This window comes from Euprymna scolopes, chromosome 33 (genome assembly GCF_053919585.1).
Source record: "Euprymna scolopes isolate OS-2025 chromosome 33, ASM5391958v1, whole genome shotgun sequence".
Lineage (NCBI taxonomy): Eukaryota > Metazoa > Mollusca > Cephalopoda > Sepiida > Sepiolidae > Euprymna > Euprymna scolopes.
This window is the reverse complement of record NC_136514.1, coordinates 73383189-73407152: the sequence shown is the minus strand read 5'-3', so window position 1 is coordinate 73407152 and position 23964 is coordinate 73383189. Positions and strand designations below refer to the sequence as shown.

The 23964-nt window shown below is 31.3% G+C and overlaps 1 protein-coding gene across 2 annotated transcripts in view; it reads right to left on the bottom strand.

Annotated features, from left to right (window-relative positions):
- The window catches only part of LOC145258296 (uncharacterized), a 944200-nt gene that overhangs the window by 321810 nt on the left and 598426 nt on the right, over positions 1 to 23964 (bottom strand). For both annotated transcript variants that reach the window (XM_080116333.1, XM_080116334.1), the window contains exon 2: positions 7568 to 7728. In XM_080116333.1, coding sequence (XP_079972459.1) covers positions 7568 to 7728 — 161 coding nt within the window. The remainder of the gene's footprint in view (positions 1 to 7567; positions 7729 to 23964) is intronic.

Below are 23964 nucleotides of genomic sequence, written 5' to 3'. Positions count from 1 at the left end.
ATTTTTTAAAAACTTTTACCTACATATATACTAACCTTTCGATTTACTCTCAGATTTTGTGACTACTTTTAATATTTGTTAATTATCTTTTACTATATTATTCTAGTATTTCATACACATTTCGTATCTAAATGTTATGAAGCCAGTTTTTATCTATATTTGCATTTCATATAATTCTGTCCCTTCTTTTCTGATGAGAAACATTTAGTTTCGAAATGCCATGGCCTAAAGAATTTTATTTTTTCTTAATTTCGCCCTTTAATTTTCCTTATAGTTCTGAGGATATAATAAAGTTATGCATAACATTTTCTTCATCTTTCAATTAATATTATTGTTTGCTCCTCTTAATAGTGTTGAGCTTTTTTATCTTGATAAGTTTTGCTTTGTTAAAAATGTATTCTTTTATAACATAATTGCGTATATATATTATATTATATATATATACATATATATATACATACATATATATATATATTAGTATATTTTGGCAGCAAGTCATTACTCAAGCACGTCTGATTAAACACAACAGAGTTATTCTTTTTTCCGATTATTCTGGATATCTTTTCAAATTGCCGAGCGGTCTTTTTATTTCAGCTGGTATATTGTATAAAACGGCGCCCAAAAGTTGTTGTTTTTACCGGACCTCATTTAACACCGGGACAAATATATTAACAGCATTTAATAACTAACAAGAAACTAAATAAATAAACTATATATAAGAAGATCGAAATTAAAAATAAAATAATTCTCCCCTAACTTTCTTGCACACATCTTTATAACCAATAAAAAAATATAAATACACCAAGCCTCAAAGAAAAAGAAAGAGAAAAAGAAAAAGATAACAACAACAATCGCTCCTGATGATAATCGGATGCACTGATAAAAAGCGCTTCAGAGGAATATGGCTGAACAACAACTTTTGGGCGCCGTTTTATACAATATACCAGCTGAAATAAAACGACCACTCGGCGAATGGAAAAGATGTCCAGAAAAATCGGAAAAAAGAATAACTCTGTCGTGTTTAATCAAACGCGCTTGAATATATATATATATATATATATATATATATATATATATATATATATATATACTTCAAGTCTTTTCCTACTGAAAGATATATATATATATATTCGGTACCAGAAGCACTCAAGTTTTTCTCATCGACAAAACACAAAAATAATTATATAAAAAAACTTTAAATATGGTTACTAAACTAGATTGCAAGCTAGGTCTGGGCAGTCCTCAGGACTAGTGAGTTCCCCTAGGGTCTGCCACCCAAGGAGATCGGATAGATCTCGACAGGGTAAAGCCGTTGTCATTAGTAATATAGAAGTAGGAACTTCTTCTTTCGAAGTGGCAAATGAAACTTGTTCGGCCGCAAATAATTTTAATGTTGCTCCTTGTAGAGCTTCATTATGTAAAACTTGTAATATTCTTATAACATCTAAAGAATATAAATGACTCAAAAATTTATCCAGTTATTAATCATTCTAAAGAAAATTTGTCATGTAGGTCCCAAAATTTAGTCTACATACGCAAGGAAACTGCAATGCCTCTAAATAAATGTATGAATTTGCATAGAACTAATACGAAGGGATGCCTTCATGTTAAAGAAACCTGTAGTCAGTCGTCTTTTTCTGTACAAATTATTGAAAAATTCAAAAGTAATCGATATAATAGTTTAGGAAATGTAAATAACGATATCCCAAAGATGCGTCAGGATAACGAAGATGAAATAATTAAAAAAAAAAATGCGATTAATTTACTTATATGGTTTGAATATTAAAGTTAAAAAAATAATCTGCAAGGTTCCGAAAATGTAGGTCGATTATATCCAGCTTTGTTTCACTATTTTTTTTTTCATTTTTCTTAAACTTTTTCTTCTAGGGGATGGGACATCCAACCAGATGTCTGACATTTACCCCTATTTTAGTGAGTCCAACCAAGAGATCTTTTCAGGATTCTAGCCGTCCCTTTCAGTGCAATCGTTTGTATTTCACTTGCACTTGGTTCACCGGGTATGCTTGCTATGTACTTTTTAAAGTTCTTTTTCATAAGCCCAGTTGCTCCGATGATGACTGGTATAATTGAAACGTCTTTTAATTTCCAATTTCGTTTCATATCATACATAAGTCCTTGATACTTTGTTATCTTTTCCCTCTCAACTCTGTTAAGCCCTGTATCATTGGGTACACTGACCTCTATTACGGTCGCTTTTTTGTTTGCTCTGTCCCAAATCACTATATCTGGTTTAACAGCTGCGTTTTCAAGATATGTAGCAGTAGAGAACTTATGTTAATGGAAATAATAGAGAATCGAGGACTTTTTTTAGTAAAACTAAAGATATAATTAATCAAATTTTTTAGTCTTTCAATTATATGAGAAAACTGCTTAATCAAACAAAAAAGATTTTGGAGAAAATAGCATCGAAAATATTATAACAACCGGATACGATATATAGGAAAGGCTATTTTATTCAATTGTATGATTACATTCTAATATATATATATATATATATATATATATATATATATATATATATATATATATATATATAGTAGAAATGGTAATTAATAAAAACTGAAGAAAGCGCTCAATACTTTTGTAGAGCAAATATGCGTTTTATTTTTCATTACCGTATCTTTCTGTTAAGTTATATTATTGTTTCAGCTACCCGGCCGTTCGGGTAGCTGAAACAATAATGTAACTTAACAGAAAGATACGGTAATAAAAAATAAAACGTGTGTATATATATATATATATATATATATATATATATATATATATATATATATATATTAATTTTAAAGGGGGGTGTCATAATTTAACGAACGATAATATTATTGATAGAAGGGACATGGGCCTATATCGTGATGATGGGCTGATAATAGTGAAGAATACTACAAGTGTTAAATGCGATCAGATTAGGAGAGCAATCCATAGGGACATGAAAAATTTTGGCCTAAAAGTAGAAGTTAATGCTAACTTAAAACAGGTTGATTTCCTTGACGTTACTTTAGATCTGGATTTAAATGCTTATAAACCATATATGAAGGATAACGCTAATCCTATTTATATACACCCGCAGTCTAACCATCCACCATCCATTATTAAACATATACCGTTATCTATAGAAAGTAGAATAAGTAACAATTCATCTAATGAAGTAACTTTCAATAATTGCAAAGCTATTTATAATACAGCACTTAAAAATAGTGGATATAAGGACATAGAGATAAAATATAAAGTAAATAACACTAGCACAAATGGATCTAGAAATCGTGGTAGGAAAATTATTTGGTTCACACCCCCCTTTAACATTATGTTGAAAACAAAACTTGGTGCAAAATTTTTACAACTTATTAATAAGCATTTCCCACCAAATAATATATTACATAAAATATTTAATAAAAATACATTAAAATTAAGTTACAGCTGTAGTGATAATTTGGAAAGGATTATAAAAAAGCATAATGGAAGAATTTTAAAGACGACTAATAGAGAAGGGGAGAATACTAGTGCAAACACTGCGGTGAATAAATGTAACTGTAAAAAACCTGAGGAATGCCCAATAAAAAATGAATGTCTGACCTCATCGGTGGTATACCAAGCAAGGATATTCCCGGTGGAGAACCCAAGGGACGAAAGATTCTACATAGGGAGTACCCAAATGACTTTCAAAAATAGATCTATGGACATACACGCTCGATGAATAATCAAACATATGAAAAGGACACTTCCTTATCGTTATATTACTGGAAATTAGTTAGAGAAAATAAAACACCTAGTATAGAATGGAATATTATTAGAAGGGCCAATACTTGCCACTCATTGAACTCACCATGTCTATTATGCTTATCAGAAAAACTTGAGATAACTAGGTTTAAAGACCGAGAAAAATTATTGAATATTAAACAAGAAACTGCTATATCCTGCAAACATTTCAGAATACATGCACTTAAGGAACTCTAAATTAGGATAATGGAACTGCTATAAGTACAACTAACCCCCATCAAATAACCCCCCCCCACAAAGAGGATAAGTGAGGTCGCAACTATAATCATACCCATATGGGTTACGTAAGTCACTTAATATTCTACTTCATCGAGCAGTTATGGTATTACTAGCCGAAATAAGTACCTGTATGAAGGTATATTTGAACTAAATGAGTAATAGATCGTTTTGAGTGAAGCTCGTAATAATGTATGCATATGGATATTTTTGGGTGTGTACATGTATGGATATATGATCTTTATATACCCGGGTAGGAAAAATAATTTATTAATATAAAAAGAAAAAAAAATAGAAGAAATAAATAGATGAAAGAAAGTAAGGAATGAAGGGTGAATGGAAGAGAAAGGAATAAGGGTATTAGAGTGAATAAGCAAAGATGAAGGTAAGTACTACAATATATAAGCTTATATACTAGGTTTGTATAACCTAAATACTCTGATTTCTGTCATGTTATTATATATTATTATTGTGTCGTGATACATCTTATGTATATCTGCCTTACCATCGAAAGAATCTTTGTTAAATATGAGAATAACCCTATGAACTTCATGCTGAATTCAATATAAATTTTTACGTAGTGTCATTTTTACGGTAAAAACCTACAACTTAGGAAAGTGTAACAAGCGGATGGGGCCATGAAACATAACTATACGTGTGGAATTTGATAGAAAAAGTGAATTTATATAGTAGGTGTATTCATGTCTGTTTCTACTTTAGATGTATCATTTGGTGGCACGGTACATGTATGCATGTATATATATATATATGTCTATATTTGTGTGACTTTGGATATATAAGTGTATTTTACGTATGCATGTATGTTTGTATGTTTATATATATATATATCTGTATCTATGTATCTGTGTGTATGTTTGTATGTGGATGTGTCTCTGTGTCTATTGTATGTAGATATATGTATACACACGTATATTTCTGAACTATTAGAATAGGCTGCCTCGTATAGAATTGTTGTAACAATATAGATTACAAAAATGTATGGATGTCCGAATGTTGTTTATATATATGTTATATATGTATGTATGTGTGGATATGTATATGTATGTCTGTTGTGTGTGTGTTTATATGTATGTATGTGTATATGTATATATATATATGTATATGTATGTATTTATGTATGTATGTATGTGTGTGTTTGTGTATATATGTGTATGTATGTGTATATATATATATATATATATATATATATATATATATATATATATATATATACACCCGTCTGTAGTCGGGTAGCATAATATTACATATACGAAGATGTTACCACGCTACATAAGTAAAGAAAAATACTATTATTTGTCTCTGTATGTCTGAAATGTGTGTGTGTATATATGCGCGGGTGTAGATAAATGTTAGACATTTATAAGTGTATTGATACACGCATATAGGTACATGTGGGGTTTAGATAACTTTCGGGTTTATATTTATTCACATTTTGTTGGTTTATTTGTTTTAATTTAATTTAATTTTATTTTTATTCTTATTTATCTTATTTATTTATTTTTTATTTTTTATTATATTTTTATATATTTTTTATATATTTTTTATTTATTTTTATTTATTTATTTATTTATTTATGTATTTTATTTTTATTTTTATTTATTTATATTTTTTTATTTACCTTAATGTAACTTTTACTTTATCTTCTACGTAGTTTCAGAATCATTGTCTAGTTTCAGTAAATAAAACAAAAAGTGTTCAGCATGGATTCGCTTTTGAATATATGGATTAATGTGTGTATGTGTGTGTTGGCAGTGTCTGTGTATGGATGTGTTATGTGTGTGTTGCGTGTATGTGTGGGTGGAGGTAGATTAAAAAGGCACCGGTCAGTACTTGGTTGACCATAGCTAAGGTTATTAACTTACAGACTCTAAGACAAGAAAACGAAACTCTCAAGTACCCTATGCCATAAAAAGCCAAAAGTTAAGTTAGATGGGGGAGGGGGAAAAGAAGAAAAAAAGATGTTTATCATCTTCATAGACCTCACTCATCCTTTTACCGTTTTTGGTTTTTTTTGACTCCCACCCAGGTTGTATTTTTAACTTGATAAACGAAATAGAAAAATGTATTTGGTGGAAATGTCACTTTTGAAGGTAGTTCTTGGCCTGAAGACGTAATCCCCCAACGTGGGTGATTACAGAAACATGTATGCACATATGTAGCCATTAATGTTTGTATAAATAAAATTAATATACCTGCTCTGTTCACTCATTGAGCACTATTTTGGTAGACACGTGTTGTTTCATTGGATGTACTTCTAGGAAACTAAACTCTACTGGCTATATATATATATATATATATATATATATATATATATATATATATATATATATATATATATATATATAACTACGTCATTTACTCACATAAACCTAATATACGAAAGTATAGATTTATGCGTAAACTTTAAGTATTTACTTCAAAAGTGCTCAATACTTAAGTAGAGCTAGTTAGTAATTTATAAAATATATATGGCGATTAAGCTACACTGAATATTCTGCGTTTCATCCACTATAGGATTCGTCAGGCTTATGCGCGAATTCTGTGGTTGCTTTTTGTTTTTATATATGTTGAGGATTTCTAGTTAGCCAATCAGCTTTCTAGTATCCACCGCGCCTCTTCCTATCAGCCAATGGGTATGCATTTTATCGAACAAAGGATCTGTTTTAGAACTAGTTTAGTGGTTTAAGGTAGACGGTTTCCTTCCTTTTATATATATATATATAAATATACCTATGTGTACACACACATGCACATATATATACATATATACATATATATATATATATATATATATATATATATATATATATATATATATATATATAGCTAACAACTGTGTTCACAAAATAAAACTTACTCTAGGATAGCGATACAAAATAGCTTTAAAACTAACAATAACAATAGAAAACAAGCAAATAAATGAATTAAATAAAAATGAATATACATAAACGATCACACATATATGTATATATATATATATATATGTATAGATATGTGCATGTGTGTGTACACATAGGTATATTTATATATATATATATAAAAAGGAAGGAAAACGTCTACCTTAAACCACTAAACTAGTTCTAAAACAGATCCTTTGTTCGATAAAATGCATGCCCATTGGCTGATAGGAAGGGGCGCGGTGGATACTAGAAAGCTGATTGGCTAACTAGAAATTCTCAACATATATAAAAACAAGAAGCAACCACAGAATTCGCGCATAAGCCTGACGAATCCTATAGTGGATGAAACGCAGAATATTCAGTGTAGCTTAATCGCCATATATATTTTATAAATTACTATATATATATATATATATATATATTCTTAGATTTCTAATATATATATATATATATATATATATATATATATATATATATATATATATATATATTCTTAGATTTCTAACATGTTTGACACTAGTCTCGTTATTTAAAAAATTTTTGCACATGAAAACGTCAATATAAAAACTAACTAAATAACAAAAAACAGATTTTAAGGTAAAAATAAGAAAAATAGAAAAGAAAAAAATGTTTACCTTGGATTATTTTTAAAGCACAAGTGGAATTGATGGTCGCATGAATCGAAACAATTTGATGATCTAAAGAAATTATCGCAACAAGTTCCGCTCGCATCCACCCCCGTTGGATTGTTGAATGAGATGAGCTTCAGTAACAGATTTCCACCACTGGACACCGTCTGAAAAAAAGGAACAGCACACAATGTGAATTAAGGGAAAAAAACAAAACAAAACAGAATGTGATTCCACGATTGTCCGATAATTTTACAAAAATAAATTAATGTACAAAAGCAAAAATTGAATCAATAGATTTCGGAATGTTTTGACAATGTTTTGACAATGTTTTGACAATGTGAACAAAGTGTGCAGAAAATGATATGGAATAAAACAATACAAAAACGAAAAAACAAACAAAAAAAAAATGAAAAAGAAGTAGTAAAAAAGAAAAAAAAAGAAATAAAAAAAGCTAGATAAAACAAAAAGAGGAATGAAAAACGAATAAAAACGGAATAATAAAAATAAACAGAAAAAAGAATAACAAACGGAATAAAGGATACACGAACGGAATAAGAGAATACTGTATATATTAATACGCTAGTATTTGTGTTACTTTCTGTGTCACGCTTACATCCGGGTCGTTTAATTGTTATGTACTTCCATTTCTTTTAATAAATAATTTTACCAAGAATTCTTCATAAGTTGTGATTTCGGTTTCGGTTATAGCTGATGGCACTTAAGTCATCTTTTTTTTTTTATAAATAATTTTACCAAGAATTCCTCATAAGTTGTGATTTCGTTTGCGATTTAGCTACTGGCACTCAATTAATCCATTTTTAAAAAATAATTTCATCAAGAATTCTTCATAAGTCTTGGTATCGGTTTCGGTTTCGATTTTAGCTGATCGCACCTTACTAATATATTCTTTTTATAAATAATTTTATCAAGCATTCTTCATAATTTTTGGTTTCGGTTTCGATTGATTATAGCGATTGATATATATATATATATATATATATATATATATATATATATATATATATATATATATATATAAGTTTGGCATTCGGTTTCGATTCAGGCTGATGAACTCAAGTCGTATAGATACATTTTTTTATTTTTGAAATCGCAACTTTATAATATATACAAATCTATAGAATACTAACTCTACAATAATATATACGAAATCTGCAAGAATTAAAATATCATATTTAAGCGTATTTGACGACCTGGTTACGCCAGGCGTTCCTGCAAGTTTGGATGAATATATTTGCAGTTTAAACAAAATAGCTACAATACTATTAGTGCGTCTCCATTTACACTGGACATCTACAGAATGACAACGTCAATATATTACATATGAATCAGTCATTGGAATTTCCACAGGTCTCGCTAAGTAACAAAATTAAAAGAATGAAAAAACGGAATAAAGAATTGAATAAAATAAAAAAAAAATGAGATAAAATAAAATAAGGGAATAAAAGAAAAACAAAGAAACGAAATAAGACAATAAATATATGGAATTTAAAAGAATGAATAAACGAAATAAAAATTAAGCAACGGAATTAAATAAAAAATAGACATAGAAAGTGTAAATAAGAAATTCATACAAAATCTATATAACGGAGATTAAAAAAATTTTTTTTTTACTTCAGTTAGTTCAAGGGAGCTAACTCCTCCTGGGGCTAACACTTGATTCGATTACGATTTAAATTTATATCTGAGGGCTTTTTTTAAGAATAGACACGGTTCCCTTTATGGCTGCTATCTATATTTCGTTACAGCTTGGTCTTCCAGGGATTGTTTCTAAGAATTTCTGAAGATTCTTTTTTTTATTATAGTCTGTTGCTTCAATTACAACCGGGATAATATTTATTTTTTTCAGATTAGTGTGTACGTATATGTGTTGGGTGGAAGAAAAAGAGGGCCTGTGAAAAGCGGGTGAAAATGGGAGAGGAAACTGAGAGAAAGATAGAAACAGATAGAAAGGGGTTACAAAAGAGGATATTTAATAGAAATAGGTTACCTTTTTTCCTCTGGGAAATGCCAGGTAAGCCTGCTAGTGAAAAATAAACAATTATGGTAACAGAATGACGTCGACATTGTAACATGAATATAACGATAGAAATTCTTTTTGTGTTTTCCGTGTCTTCATTTGTCTTAATGACCAACGATAATACATTTCTTCTTTCATTCTAATTTTCTTCTTTTCTGCTTACTATTTCATTATTTGCATTCTATTTCTTTCTTTTTTTTTCCTTTTCTATTTCCAACGCTAAATATTCTCCACCTAACTTTCCTTCTTTTTTTCATTTCCGACAAATAATCTTTTGATTTTTCCTTTGGTTTGTTTTTGGTCTCCAACCATTATTTTGAGCAGAAATTATTGTTTTTATTATTTTGCTCCCGTAATATCCAGAAAAAAGTATTGTTCCCAAAATATCTATAAAATCAGTCGGTTATAAAATAAAAAGAAACTTTCATTATGTAATCAGTGAGAAAAGCAAATATATAAATATATAATATATATATATATAACAAGTAAAATGGAACACACACATACATATATATATATATATATATATATATGTATACACACACATATATATACGTATACACGCACACACACACACACACATATATAACAAGTAAAATGGAACACACACATACATATATATATGTATACACATATATATACGTATACACGCACACACACACACACACATATATAACAAGTAAACTGGAACACACACATACATATATATATGTATACACATATATATATACGTATACACGCACACACACACACACATATATATATAACAAGTAAAATGGAACACACACATACATATATATATGTGTATACACATATATATATACGTATACACGCACACACACACATACACACACAGATATATATAACAAGTAAAATGGAAGCAGTGACTGAAAAACTATGACTCGTCTAAGATTCCGAAAGTCATTTATGTGAAAGATAAACGACAAAACTCTATTTTACTGACAGTTACCCACGAGGGGGAAAACAATGCGTCCTCAAAATTTTACCAGAAGCTCTGTTTGTTTGGTCTAGTCGGTTTGTTAGTCAAACATACATTTGAAACATATAAAAACATATAAAATCATGTAAAAGACCTAGATGAATAAAGTTAATGCATACATATGCACAGGCATATATATATATATATATATATATATATATATATATATATATATATATGCAAATATACATATATATCTGTACATATATACAGACGAACTTATATATATACACACATATACAATTACGTATAAACACACTTGTATATACATATATACGCTTAGTTTGCATCACGCACAAATACACACACGCACACACACATATATGTATCCACATCAACATATCTGTCCAAGTGCATGCAGATTAAATAAGTATAAAAAGACATTCGATATAAATACTGAAGATACACACACCTGTCTATAGCTGTATTGCAATAAAAGAACTTAATCACAAGAAAAAAACTATATGTGCTTGCAATTTATAGCCACGTCATTCCTATTATTCAGTAGATTGGTTCTATCAGGAAATCTTATTATATCTAATTTCCTGCTGCATCATCGATAGCATAGTTCTTATAGAGCTCTGCACGAAGCAGCCTGTTTCACTTTATAATAAATGATTTGGTATCATTCTCCCGATAATTGAATAAGTGATTATTTCTGAAATGACTGTAAACCCTCTGTTAAAAACGATGTTTGATTTATCTAGTGTATACTCACATAAAATTAGAATTAGGTCAGTAATTCAATTTCCATAGATTATTATCATTACGAAAGACTTGAGAAAGCGCAGCTTGCTATCAGGTTGACAAGAAAGTTCTTGCGGTGTTGAACTCTTAAACTCAGATGGACATATCTCGGCTCAAACAAAAATTTATTGATCTAAACCATCCAAATCAACACACTTTTGCCAACGCAAAACAAGTGTATTTATGCCAATAACATAAAAAATCTTGCGTTCTGGTGGTGATGAAGTCGTTGAAGGCGTTTTCGATATTGCTTAGGTTTTTTAAAGCATGTTTTTATGCAGAAAGCTGTCGAGATGCTTGAAAAAGTGTTAGTAAGTGAAATGTCTGGAGAGTATGGCGGAGGGAACAGAGTTTCGTAGCCCAATTCATTTAACTTCTGCAGTGTCTGTTAAGCAACATGCGGTCGGGCAGTGTCGTGGAGAAGAACTGAGCCTTTTCTGCTGGGTGTTGTTATCGAAGTTTATAATGTATTTAATTCATTTATTGAGAGTATTTCGCCGTTGTAATAATTTCGCCTACATTCAAAGAACAGTAATGGATAAAACCGGTTGTAGACAACAAAACAGTCAGCGTGACCTTCTTTTGGTGCAACTCTGGCTTCGGGAAGTGTTGTGGAGCTACGTTGGCGTCAAATCACTGAGCTGAGCATTGCTGGTTGTCGTAAAGAACACACTTTTCATCGCAAGTCACAACCCGGTCGAGAAACAGGTCGTTCTTGTTGTGTAAACTGAGGAATATTTCAGCCTCTACTTTGTTTAGTTAAAATGCTTTAGTGAAACAGTTTAGTATATATATATATATATATATATATATATATATATATATATATATATATATATATATATATATATATATATATATATATATATTCGCGCATAAGCCTGAAGAATCCTAGAGTGGATGAAACGCGAAATATTCAGTGTAGCTTTATCGCCATATACATTTTATAACTTACTAACTAGCTCTTCCTACGTATTGATCACTTTTGAAGTAAATACTTAAAGTTTACGCACAAATCTATACTTTCGTATATTAATTTTATGTGAGAAAATCAAGTAGTTATATATATATATATATATATATATATATACATATATACACTCCTATAAATTCGTTTTTCTTTTGTGTGTATTGATATTCATATTAAAACCCTCTTTTCTATTTATTTAAAAAGAAAATACAATTTTCTCATATATGAGTTCTGGAATTGGGAATTGCATTCACTAGCAAAATATCTAGCTAATTTGCATATTCTTTTAAACATTCATTTTAATTAAATACCCTATTAGTTTTTCATTTTTCTTATAGGATGATCATCTTTAGTTAACTATTACGTGTAATTATATTCATGCAGATATTCTACATGATTTATACTTGCATAATATTTGCGTAAAAAGTTTACAGTAAACACAAAATTGTTTCCATATATGTTTATGTATGCGTATATATTTTTGTTTAATCTATCTATCTATCTATCTATCTATCTATCTATCTATCTATCTATCTATCTATAAAAGTGAACGTGTCTGTGTATGTGTGTGCACATTTCTCTATGCGATAACTCTGTCAATTTTTAGTCTACAGATTCGAAATTTTGTCTAAACACTTGAAATTTTAGATACAGGCTCCTTGGACATGGATCTAACTTAATAACTTGATTTGAGCCCCAAACAATAAATTTTAAGGGGTCATAATAGGGGTCAAAGTTAAACAAAATTGACCGTTTTTTAAATTTTTTTTGTTGCTCAGCATACACCTCAAAACACCCGGGCAACGCCGGGCACCTATGCTAGTATATTAGAAAAACATCGATGTAATTTTTAAAATGATTTAGTTAATTTACTTTAAAGGTTTTTTTCTAGGGCTAAAACTCTCGGCATAGATGCCCCTTTTCTAAAGCAAGACATTTTTCGTTTCCTTTATTCACTGCTTTAGAATTTCCCTTAGGAGGCGTGACCTTCCCATAGAAATGGAAAAAAAATCAGTAAAATTTATGAAAAGGTTTAAAAAAAAGTTTTGCCTGTAAAAGTGCATTTACGAGGGGCGTGCAATAAGTAATGCCCCTGACCAACTTCCCGTAATAGTAGAGCAACAAAACTTGACACATTTATTAGTCTTTCTCTACATAGGAACCACCCAGAGTTATGCATTTCTCCCATCGTTTGATGGAGCTCTGGAGACCGTTTTTGTAGAACACCCCAGGTTGGTCCCCCAACCACGATGTGACTTCAGAAATCAAGGCTGCATCATCCGGGAAACGTTTTCCTTTCAAAAACAACTTAATGGGTGGGAAGAGTTGAAAGTCAGAGGGTGCAAGGTCAAGAGAGTAGGGAGTTAGAGAGATTTTCATAACCACACGCCCGTGCTTCTCATCGGGCGACATGCGAGTTGTGGACTGGAGCATTGTCCTGCAGGAGGAGGGTACCTTTGCTGATGTTGCCCCGCCTCTTGATTTTGATAGCTTCTCTTAATTTCCTCAAAAGTGAAGCATAATTGGCTCCTGTACTTGTGGTACCCTTTGCCAGGAAATCTGTCATCACTACTCCGTCCTGGTCCCAGAAGACTGTGGTACCAACGGAGGGCTGCACCCTTGTCTTGTTTGGAGATGGTGAGTCCAAGTGCTTCAACTGCATTGACTGGGCTTTAGTCTCTGGATCATAGTGATGGACCAAGGTTTCATCCTTCATAATCAGTCTTTTGAAAAACTTTGACTCATATTCTTGGTACATCAAATTCATCCTCGAGCACTCGACGCGTTCTCGCTTCTGGAATGGTGTGAGCAACCTGGGAATCCATCTGGAAGACATCTTATGCGTATGCAAATGGTCATGAATGATAGTTTCCACAGACCCTGTATTAATTTTGACATCTTGGACTATTTGGCGAATAGTAATGCCCCGATCTTCCAAAATGGCAGCCTCAACTTTACGGACAGATGCCTCATCAATGGCAGAAGGGGGTGGGCGACCAGGTCTGGGAGCTGTTTCCACAGACTTCCGGCCATGTTTGAATTCACGATGCCAACGTTTTACAAGGTCATATGATGGGGCATTATCACCATAAGTTTCTTTCATTTCATCAAACGTCTCCTGTAATGTGCGACCTTTCAAATACAAAAACCGGGTCACTGCTCGACATTCAACAGGCTCCATTTCACACCTGACTCAGTTCAAACACCTGTAAAACAGAAAGCACAATTAGTTCAAAGCTGTAATTTGCAACATAACCCGTAGAGATATAAATCATTGCACATGCAAAATATCAGCTAAATCAGACAACTGGAAGTGGGTCAAGGGCATTACTTGCTGCACGCCCCTCGTATATCGAAAGTTTTATCCCGATAAAAGAATTGATTCATTAAAACATTACATTGGTGTAGTTTTTAAATTTCTATAAAAAGTCTTTTAATTTCAATATTTATAAAGAAACTAGCCTGGGTGGCCGGCTTTGCCCGGGTGATTGTAGGTGTGTGTTGAGCAAAATAAATAAATAAAAAATAGTGTGGTAGTAAGCAGGCAGGCTCGAACCCGTATCGCGAAGAAGGAAAAGAACGTGACCCCACCAAATGTGACCTCTTTGCCGTTGCGTACATCTCCAAACCGGAAGTGGCGAATGTTTAAATTAATCTAGTCAATCGGAAAGAGGGGATAACTTTCGAAAATATTGGCGAAAAAGTCGATCACTCCTTGTAGAAAAGTGCTCAGTTGAGCAGGAATGAGGTGAAGGAATTAATGTTTTTAGTTAATTTTTTGATATGTGTCGTCCGAAGGGTCTAGCTTCAAATCGATACCAATCTCATGAAAATCCGTCGCTTCTGTCAAAAGTTAGGCAGACATACAAACATACGTACATTTAAACAAGCAGGTGAGATTTATATATATTATATATATATATATATATATATATATATATGTAAATTAGGTTAATGTAGTTGGCGTGATGTATTTTTTAGTGGAGAGGGTTAACGGATAAACACGAACTGAAGCAAATTAAGACATACAGATAAATGAATTTTGCAGTTTATATCTTCTATTAATATTGTATTTATATTAGAATCTTAGTTGGAGCAGTACGATTGAGAGTCCGTATAACATAATATTTCGGGAAATAACGTATGTTGTTCAACTTTATGTCAAATGTGTAGTAGAAACCGTATATATATATATATATATATATATGTATATGTATATATATATATATATAAGCAGTCAAATAGATAGACGGTCGTGTTTCAATCCTGGTTTGAGGTAATTTCTGGTCTAGACTCACTGATGAGCTGTGATACAGCAAAAGTATTGTATGTTAATTACTCTCTCTCTCTCTCTCTCTCTCTCTATATATATATATATGTATACATGTCGACATATATATGTATGTGTGTGTGTCTGTGTGCTTTTATTTATGTGTAAAAGACTTGTATATTTTGTCTCAATGCATAACATGTGATCGTAAAAGCTACCGATCGACCACAGACGTTTCAATTGATCTTTATCCATCTCTTTAAGATTCAAACTCAGGTTAAAATGGAGATATTCGCTTTATCCTTCTCCAATTACGCTTTGAAGATAACCAATTCGTTAGGAAAACGAGATGCCGAATAAAGATTTTATGTAAATATTTCATCAATATTATTCTCACGTAGATGCATATACATATGTTATACATTAGATATATTATTTATTATTTACACATATATGTTATCTATATTATACCTCATCTACATACACAAACTGTATATAATATGTATTATATATATCATGAATATATGTATTCAACTAATACGGACGTACTCTAGAAATTATATATATCGTATATTGCATATATATTATATGTATTATATACATTATGTCTACTATATATATGACTAGTAGAAGCTCTGTACCGGCGTTGCCCAGTGGAAATATGTCACAAAACTAAAACAGATTTCGTTGAAAGAACCACACTTATTCCAAAACAATTATTATTATTAGCGCATTATTGTAGACTGAGCTGTTTTGTTTTATAAAGTGGCCGGTAAGAAAATAATTGTAGGTCTAACCAATAAAATATGACGTGGCCGTCTGGAGGAGCGATATTTCTCCCCCATTGGGGAGATTAAAATCCCCTAAAACCCTGAGTAAGGCCGGGGAAATATGCTGAGATTGTCTGTTAAACGTTCTGAATCTCGGACAACGGCAGGTGACCTATAAAAAGGGAGGAATTTGTTGTGCTTTGTAAATTTAGACAGCTATTTTATTGATTAAAAAATGACAGGACAAGTCAGAATAAAATAGGATGAAATCCTGTACTCGTTGGCCTGAGGAACATCTGCTTTGCTCAGACGTCCTGGTTTTCTGAGTGACAGGATTGACATTTTGGGGTGTGTGAGAGAAATTTAGTTTTGGTCCCAAATTCGCAGACTACAGACGACCTGTTGAGATGCACACACGCAAAAGAGTTGGGAATTCTCCGTTTGACGTGTTGGATTCTGGTTGGTCGGGCGGATTAATTTAATAATAAGCAAATGCCCAGGCCGATTTAAGCAGATTAAGCCATACCTCCGGGGAGAGAGAACCTAACCAAGAGATATCACCCCTACCCGGCCATCGCTACCACCGCCATTGTGGAGAACGAAGAATAAGATTTTGGAGAACATTGATATTTTTGGTGTAATCAAACTGAACGATGTACATATGTAAAAATTTGTAATTTTTGTGAAATTAACTTTTCGTAGTTAGAACTCCATGAGCCAGTTTTCCTTTTCTGGCGTGAATGCGAAGCTAATTGATTTTCAGCAGAATCGACACGAAGCCTGATCGCTGAGAATTTATGTGAAGTCATCTCGGAGAAAGATAGACGATCAATGGTCAGACCAGTTCAGCGGGGTCAAAAGTCATCTGCTGACCTGGGCGAGAGGGCCACAAAACGCAATGTTAGAATCACGTTAATTAACTTATAAAAATATGATAGTAAAGAATAAGGAATGCTAAAAAACGCGTTAGTTAACTTAAAAAAGGTTTGTATACGTGCATGATCTCCCCCCCAATAAACGAAAGTAATGAATAAAGAATGTTTACGAAGACGCATTTTAACCAATCCTGAAATCATTGGTTCTGGTGGTTTTGCAAGGAAAGAGGAAAATATAGACTGAGTTAATTTTTTGTTTGTATGAAGTGGTTGGAAATGACCGGGAATGGAGAAGAATTTCTATTGATTAATGCCTTTTCTGTTGAACTTATGTCGGTACAGTTGGGAAAGCAGGAACCCGGAAAGGAATTCCAAAATCTAGCAGCTCTAGAGATCTATATTGTATAAAGGGTGTGATTTTTCTGCTTGTCGGGTTTGTCGATGGTATTTACGTCGAGGAGGTACAATAGCTACGATTACAATACTTGTAAAACAAGATGAAAAATGCAACATTCGTCGATGAGACAGAGTTTGAAACTTAGCTGACAGTTCGGGACCTATTAGGTTAGCGATTCTCTTTTGAACCCAGTCCAGGATTGAGAAACTAGTAGTAGATTCACCAGCTCAAATGCGACAGCGATACTCCATACATGGGCGAATGGTGGTCATGTAAAGGTACAGGATACTTTCAGGTGTAAGTAACTTTCTAGCGCAGTGGAGAGAGAGCACACCTTCTTCGCAGCAGCTATGGAAATGTCCTCAACGTATCTGTTCCAAGTTATGTTCCCTGTGAACGTTAAGCCGAGAATTTTGAACGAAGTACTTTCAGGTAATGTTTCATTAGCTATACCTATTGGTGGTTGAGAACGTTTATTGTAATTATTAAATGAAACGAGCTTAGCCTTGGCGGTATTGAACGTTACCATCTATTTTCGCTCCCGTTCTCCACAGACTGAAGGTCTTCGTGTAGGGTTTCCGCCATTGCCTTGGATATGTGTTTATTCGTTTTCCTCTCGTGCCTGTTATAGAGTGTGGTTTCGTCAGTAAATATACCCATCTCAAAGACAATTTTATCAGGGAGGTCATTTATGAATATCAGGAATAATGAAGGTCTAAGGATGGCTATTGAGGTACACCCGCATTAATATCATATTGTTTTAACGTACGGCAATCGAGGATGACCTGGATTCTTCTCTTATTTAAGAAAGATTTAGTTATAAGTATTCGTTAAGTAATATCATAGAGTCTGATTTTTATCTTGCCATACCCTTTCAAAAGCCTTAGATATATCTAATGACATCCCAGGCAGCCTTATTGTAGTATCTTGTCGTTTTGAGCAATATCTCTTCAACTTGTGATCAGTAGTTTACACTAATGTCTAGCATTATCACAGCATGATTAGCATTCCCGAGTGGGCAATGGGCATTTGTTACACTATCCTCAGGAACTGTTGTCAGAAATAGGTCCAGAAATGAGGCTTGCTGCTCCTGATGAATTGAGAAACGGGCCGGGAACGTTACTGCCTGTGTCACGGAATTGGATGTAGTAAAGTTCTGAATGATGCTACCAACTGTGTCTGTGTAGTTAGAGAAGCCAAGCCAATTACTGTCTTTGGCATTAAAATCACCAAATATATGTATTTGAGCTCTGGTGTCAAGCAGATTGCTACATCTATGCTGTCAGAAACATGATTGATTAGAGTACAGTCCTGGGTCAAGGGAGAGCGATAAAGAAAATATAAGTAGCTAACGCTATGTTGTAAAATTGAGTTCAGGGTCCCTTTCCATGTGCGACATGGCATTACAAACATCCCGAGATTATACAATTGATGATAGAGCAGTTGCTCAAAGCGCTACCAGAGAGTTTGGGCTCCTGTACTGTCAGTCGGAATACAACAGCCAGACAAACTGTCAAACAGGTACCCTCAAACTTGTCGGACAAGAGTGGCCCAGTCCAATCATGTCAGCACACTTGGTAAACAAGCACCCCCAAAATTCCCAGGGTTATGGGAAAGGGAATGAGGCGGATGTGGGGGACAACATTCATTGTCATAGTCAGGAAACAAGGCTAAGAACTGGGCGTCTCCCAAGAGTCCCTGTGATCGCACCTCTGCTCTTGGCTAATAGGCAAAGAAGCCGGGCGATAGACAGAGCCTATCTACTCCTTAAACAGTTTAGGTTTGCAAATCAGTGATTGATCGAGTCATCAACTCTAGGAAGGTTGTCAACTAGGGCTGAGGAGGCCTTCCTTCTCCGTTTGATGTCAAGACGTATGAGGTCAGTGGCACAGGTTTAACATTTAAGTGTTCTTTCTCCTCGATGGATGACCGGACGAGATCTACAAGTCCATCAGCACAGAAAGGGTAAGCCCCGCGTCTGGTTTCAAAGCCAGGTATTTCTACGCCCCCCACATGGGTAGTTAGGATCAATCGAGTTAGTATCAAATATAACTAGTATCTACTTTGAAGTTACACTCACACGTTTTGAGTGGGAACACGGATGAAGATACGCATGAGTAGCAGGTGTAGATTTAAGGTTAATATCTACTAAATTTTTCCCTCGTCTCCCATAAGAATGTGTCATGTAGTTCTGAAGTAAAAGCTTTTTCCATTTGTTCAAAAAACGTGTCTTTTCCAATCATAATATTTTCCAATCATAATATTTTTCAATCATAAAATTTTCCAATCATAATATTTTTCAATCATAATATTTTTCAATCATAATATTTTCCAATCATAATATTTTTCCATCATAATATTTTTCAATCATAATATTTTTCAATAATAATATTTTTCAATCATAATATTTTTCAATCATAATATTTTTCAATCATAATATTTTTCAATCATAATATTTTTCAATCATAATATTTTCCAATCATAATATTTTTCAATCATAATATTTTTCAATCATAATATTTTCCAATCATAATATTTTTCAATCATAATATTTTTCAATCATAATATTTTTCAATCATAATATTTTTCAATCGTAATATTTTCCAATCATAATATTTTTCAATCATAATATTTTTCAATCATAATATTTTTCAATCATAATATTTTTCAATCATAATATTTTCCAATCATAATATTTTCCAATCATCATATTTTTCAATCATAATATTTTTCAATCATAATATTTTTCAATCATAATATTTTTCAATCATAATATTTTCCAATCATAATATTTTTCAATCATAATATTTTTCAATCATAATATTTTTCAATCATAATATATTTCAATCATAATATTTTCCAATCATAATATTTTTCAATCATAATATTTTTCATTCATAATATTTTTCAATCATAATATTTTTCAATCATAATATTTTTCAATCATAATATTTTTCAATCATAATATTTCCCAATCATAATATTTTCCAATCATAATATTTTTCAATCATAATATTTTCCAATCATAATATTTTCCAATCATAATATTTTTCAATCATAATATTTTCAATCATAATATTTTCCAATCATAATATTTTTCAATCATAATATTTTCCAATCATAATATTTTTAATCATAATATTTTTCAATCATAATATTTTTCAATCATAATATTTTCCAATCATAATATTTTCCAATCATAATATTTTTCAATCATAATATTTTCAATCATAATATTTTTCAATCATAATATTTTTCAATCATAATATTTTCCAATCATAATATTTTTCAATCATAATATTTTCAATCATAATATTTTCCAATCATAATATTTTTCAATCATAATATTTTTCAATCATAATATTTTTCAATCAAAATATTTTCCAATCATAATATTTTTCAATCATAATATTTTTCAATCATAATATTTTCCAATCATAATATTTTTCAATCATAATATTTTCAATCATAATATTTTTCAATCATAATATTTTCCAATCATAATATTTTCCAATCATAATATTTTCAATCATAACATTTTTCAATCATAATATTTTCAATCATAACATTTTTCAATCATAATATTTTCCAATCATAATATTTTTCAATCATAATATTTTCAATCATAATATTTTCCAATCATAATATTTTCCAATCATAATATTTTCAATCATAATATTTTCAATCATAATATTTTTCAATCATAATATTTTCAATCATAATATTTTTCAATTATAATATTTTTCAATCATAATATTTTTCAATCATAATATTTTTCAATCATAATATTTTTCAATCATAATATTTTCCAATCATAATATTTTTCAATCATAATATTTTTCAATCATAATATTTTCCAATCATAATATTTTTCAATCATAATATTTTCAATCATAATATTTTTCAATCATAATATTTTTAATCATAATATTTTCCAATCATAATATTTTTCAATCATAATATTTTTCAATCATAATATTTTTCAATCATAATATTTTTCAATCATAATATTTTCAATCATAATATTTTCCAATCATAATATTTTCCAATCATAATATTTTTCAATCATAATATTTTCAATCATAATATTTTCCAATCATAATATTTTTCAATCATAATATTTTTCAATCATAATATTTTCCAATCATAATAGTAACAAAAAATATTAAATGAAAATATACGATCAAAATTGTGTTTTCGTCATAGTCCTTTAATATATTAAGAAATCAAGTATTTGAACAATATTTAAAGAAAACAACGGTAAATAAATATATTAATAGGAGCAAAAGTACTAATGTTATCATTGAAAATGATGGTGTGTTTGATTATGTACGAATGACGCGAATAATCTGTGTTACGTTCAATGTTATTACTGAAATGTAAAGAGAAAAATGTAAGTTTTCTGTCCTTAAGGGCTTCCGTAAAAATGTAATAAATGAAATTACAAGCAAACCAGTTAGTTCCTGACTTTGTAAGAAATTCAGTTATTTTCATACTCCGTTAGGGAGAGGTAATTTTTTGTACCTTATATTCTGAAGAACAACGGTAGATAAAAGTATTTTTTAGCAACAATACAAAAACTACAAATAGTATTAATACTATCACTGGCGGTATCAGTAGCCGGATATGGTGTGGTTGGTTACGCATGAATGACGCGAACTGATACATAATCGTTGTTTAGCATTCAGTGTGAGTATAAAGAGACGAAAAATTAGTTTCTGCCCTTACGGTAAAAAAAAACTAGAAATGAAAATACAAAGCAGTGTCTTAATTCAGCTAATCGCCAACCCCGTTAATACGTGAAAAAAGAGAATATTATGTCGAAGAGTAACAAGGTTAACTAAAAGTAATAGTAGTATTAGCAATACTATTGCTACAACCCATAGTAATAAAAATGTCATTGGCGATAGTAGTTGCCGATGAGGGGTTGTTTATGTACCAATGACATATAATGAGCAATGTTAGTAATGAGAAAAAAAATGCAGAACCTCGTAGCTATGAACGATCCACTACGGAAAGGGGATTTTGTGTTTTAAATTACGAACTCTTAGTCGGGACAGCGACTGGTTCTAATTTGACGTTTTAACTTGAACTGGAGATTGGCTGCAGCTATCGTATATGTCGTGTGTTTAAATTTGGTAGGTAGTAAATGACTTTAATTGGAAACCGAGTAATTGCAAGTATGCGACGGCACTTGGTATAATTCATGAAATTATTTGTAAAACGTTCAGAATTCGCTTCTTCTGCTAATCGCGAAATCAGTTGAACGTATGTAGGATAGCCAATGAGAAGCGCCGGTAACTTGGCCAGGGAAGGATCAGGTTTCAAGCATTGTGGACGAAAGGATTAATGGTAAATGTACCTGACTAGAAACTAAATACTGACGGAGTTGTGGTTAAAAATGTCTATGAATGCAGAAAAGTCACTGGTTACGTTTGGGAGAGTGAGAGGAGAAAATAATTAGTGAGTGAAAATCGTTGTACCACCGGTAAATATGAATTATTTTAGAATGTGAATCTCCTAGGAATTAATATAACATTTTATAATAACATTTGACAGCGAATGATAATATGCATAAAACCTACATGAGATAATGGTGGCTAGTTATGTTGAATTGATATGTGAAATCTGTGTTTGCAAATGATAACGTTTGTTCCGGACAGAAATAATATTTTCTATTTTATTACACACACACACACACACACACACACACACACACACACACACACACACACACACACACACACACACACACACACACACACACACACACACACACACACACACACACACACATATATATACACATACACACACACATATATATATACACACACACACACACATATATATATATACACACGCATATATACACACACATATATACGTAAACACCACACACACACTTATATATATATATATATATATATATATATATATACACACACATATATATTTATACATATATGTTTACTATTGATATTAAATAATTGTTAATATTTATTAAAAATATTACTGCTATAAAACCCCTTTAAGAAAATAAACTTGTTGATTCATCTGAAATAAGTTAAAAAACAAACAATACTCTTACACTGTTTACTGTTCACTCCCAACGACTTGGCATTTATAGGTACTTAAATTACTTCAATTCATGTGCAAATTTCTTGTAATCTGGAGACACAAGGTCCACGGAGTCAAAAGTGTGACACGATTCGAATCTCTCGATTGGCAGTGATTGTGATTTACTGATTATTACACGAAACACTAGTGTCTCTAACTATAAAATATCTGTGAATATTTATTTAAAATTATTCTCGTTATATGTACACACA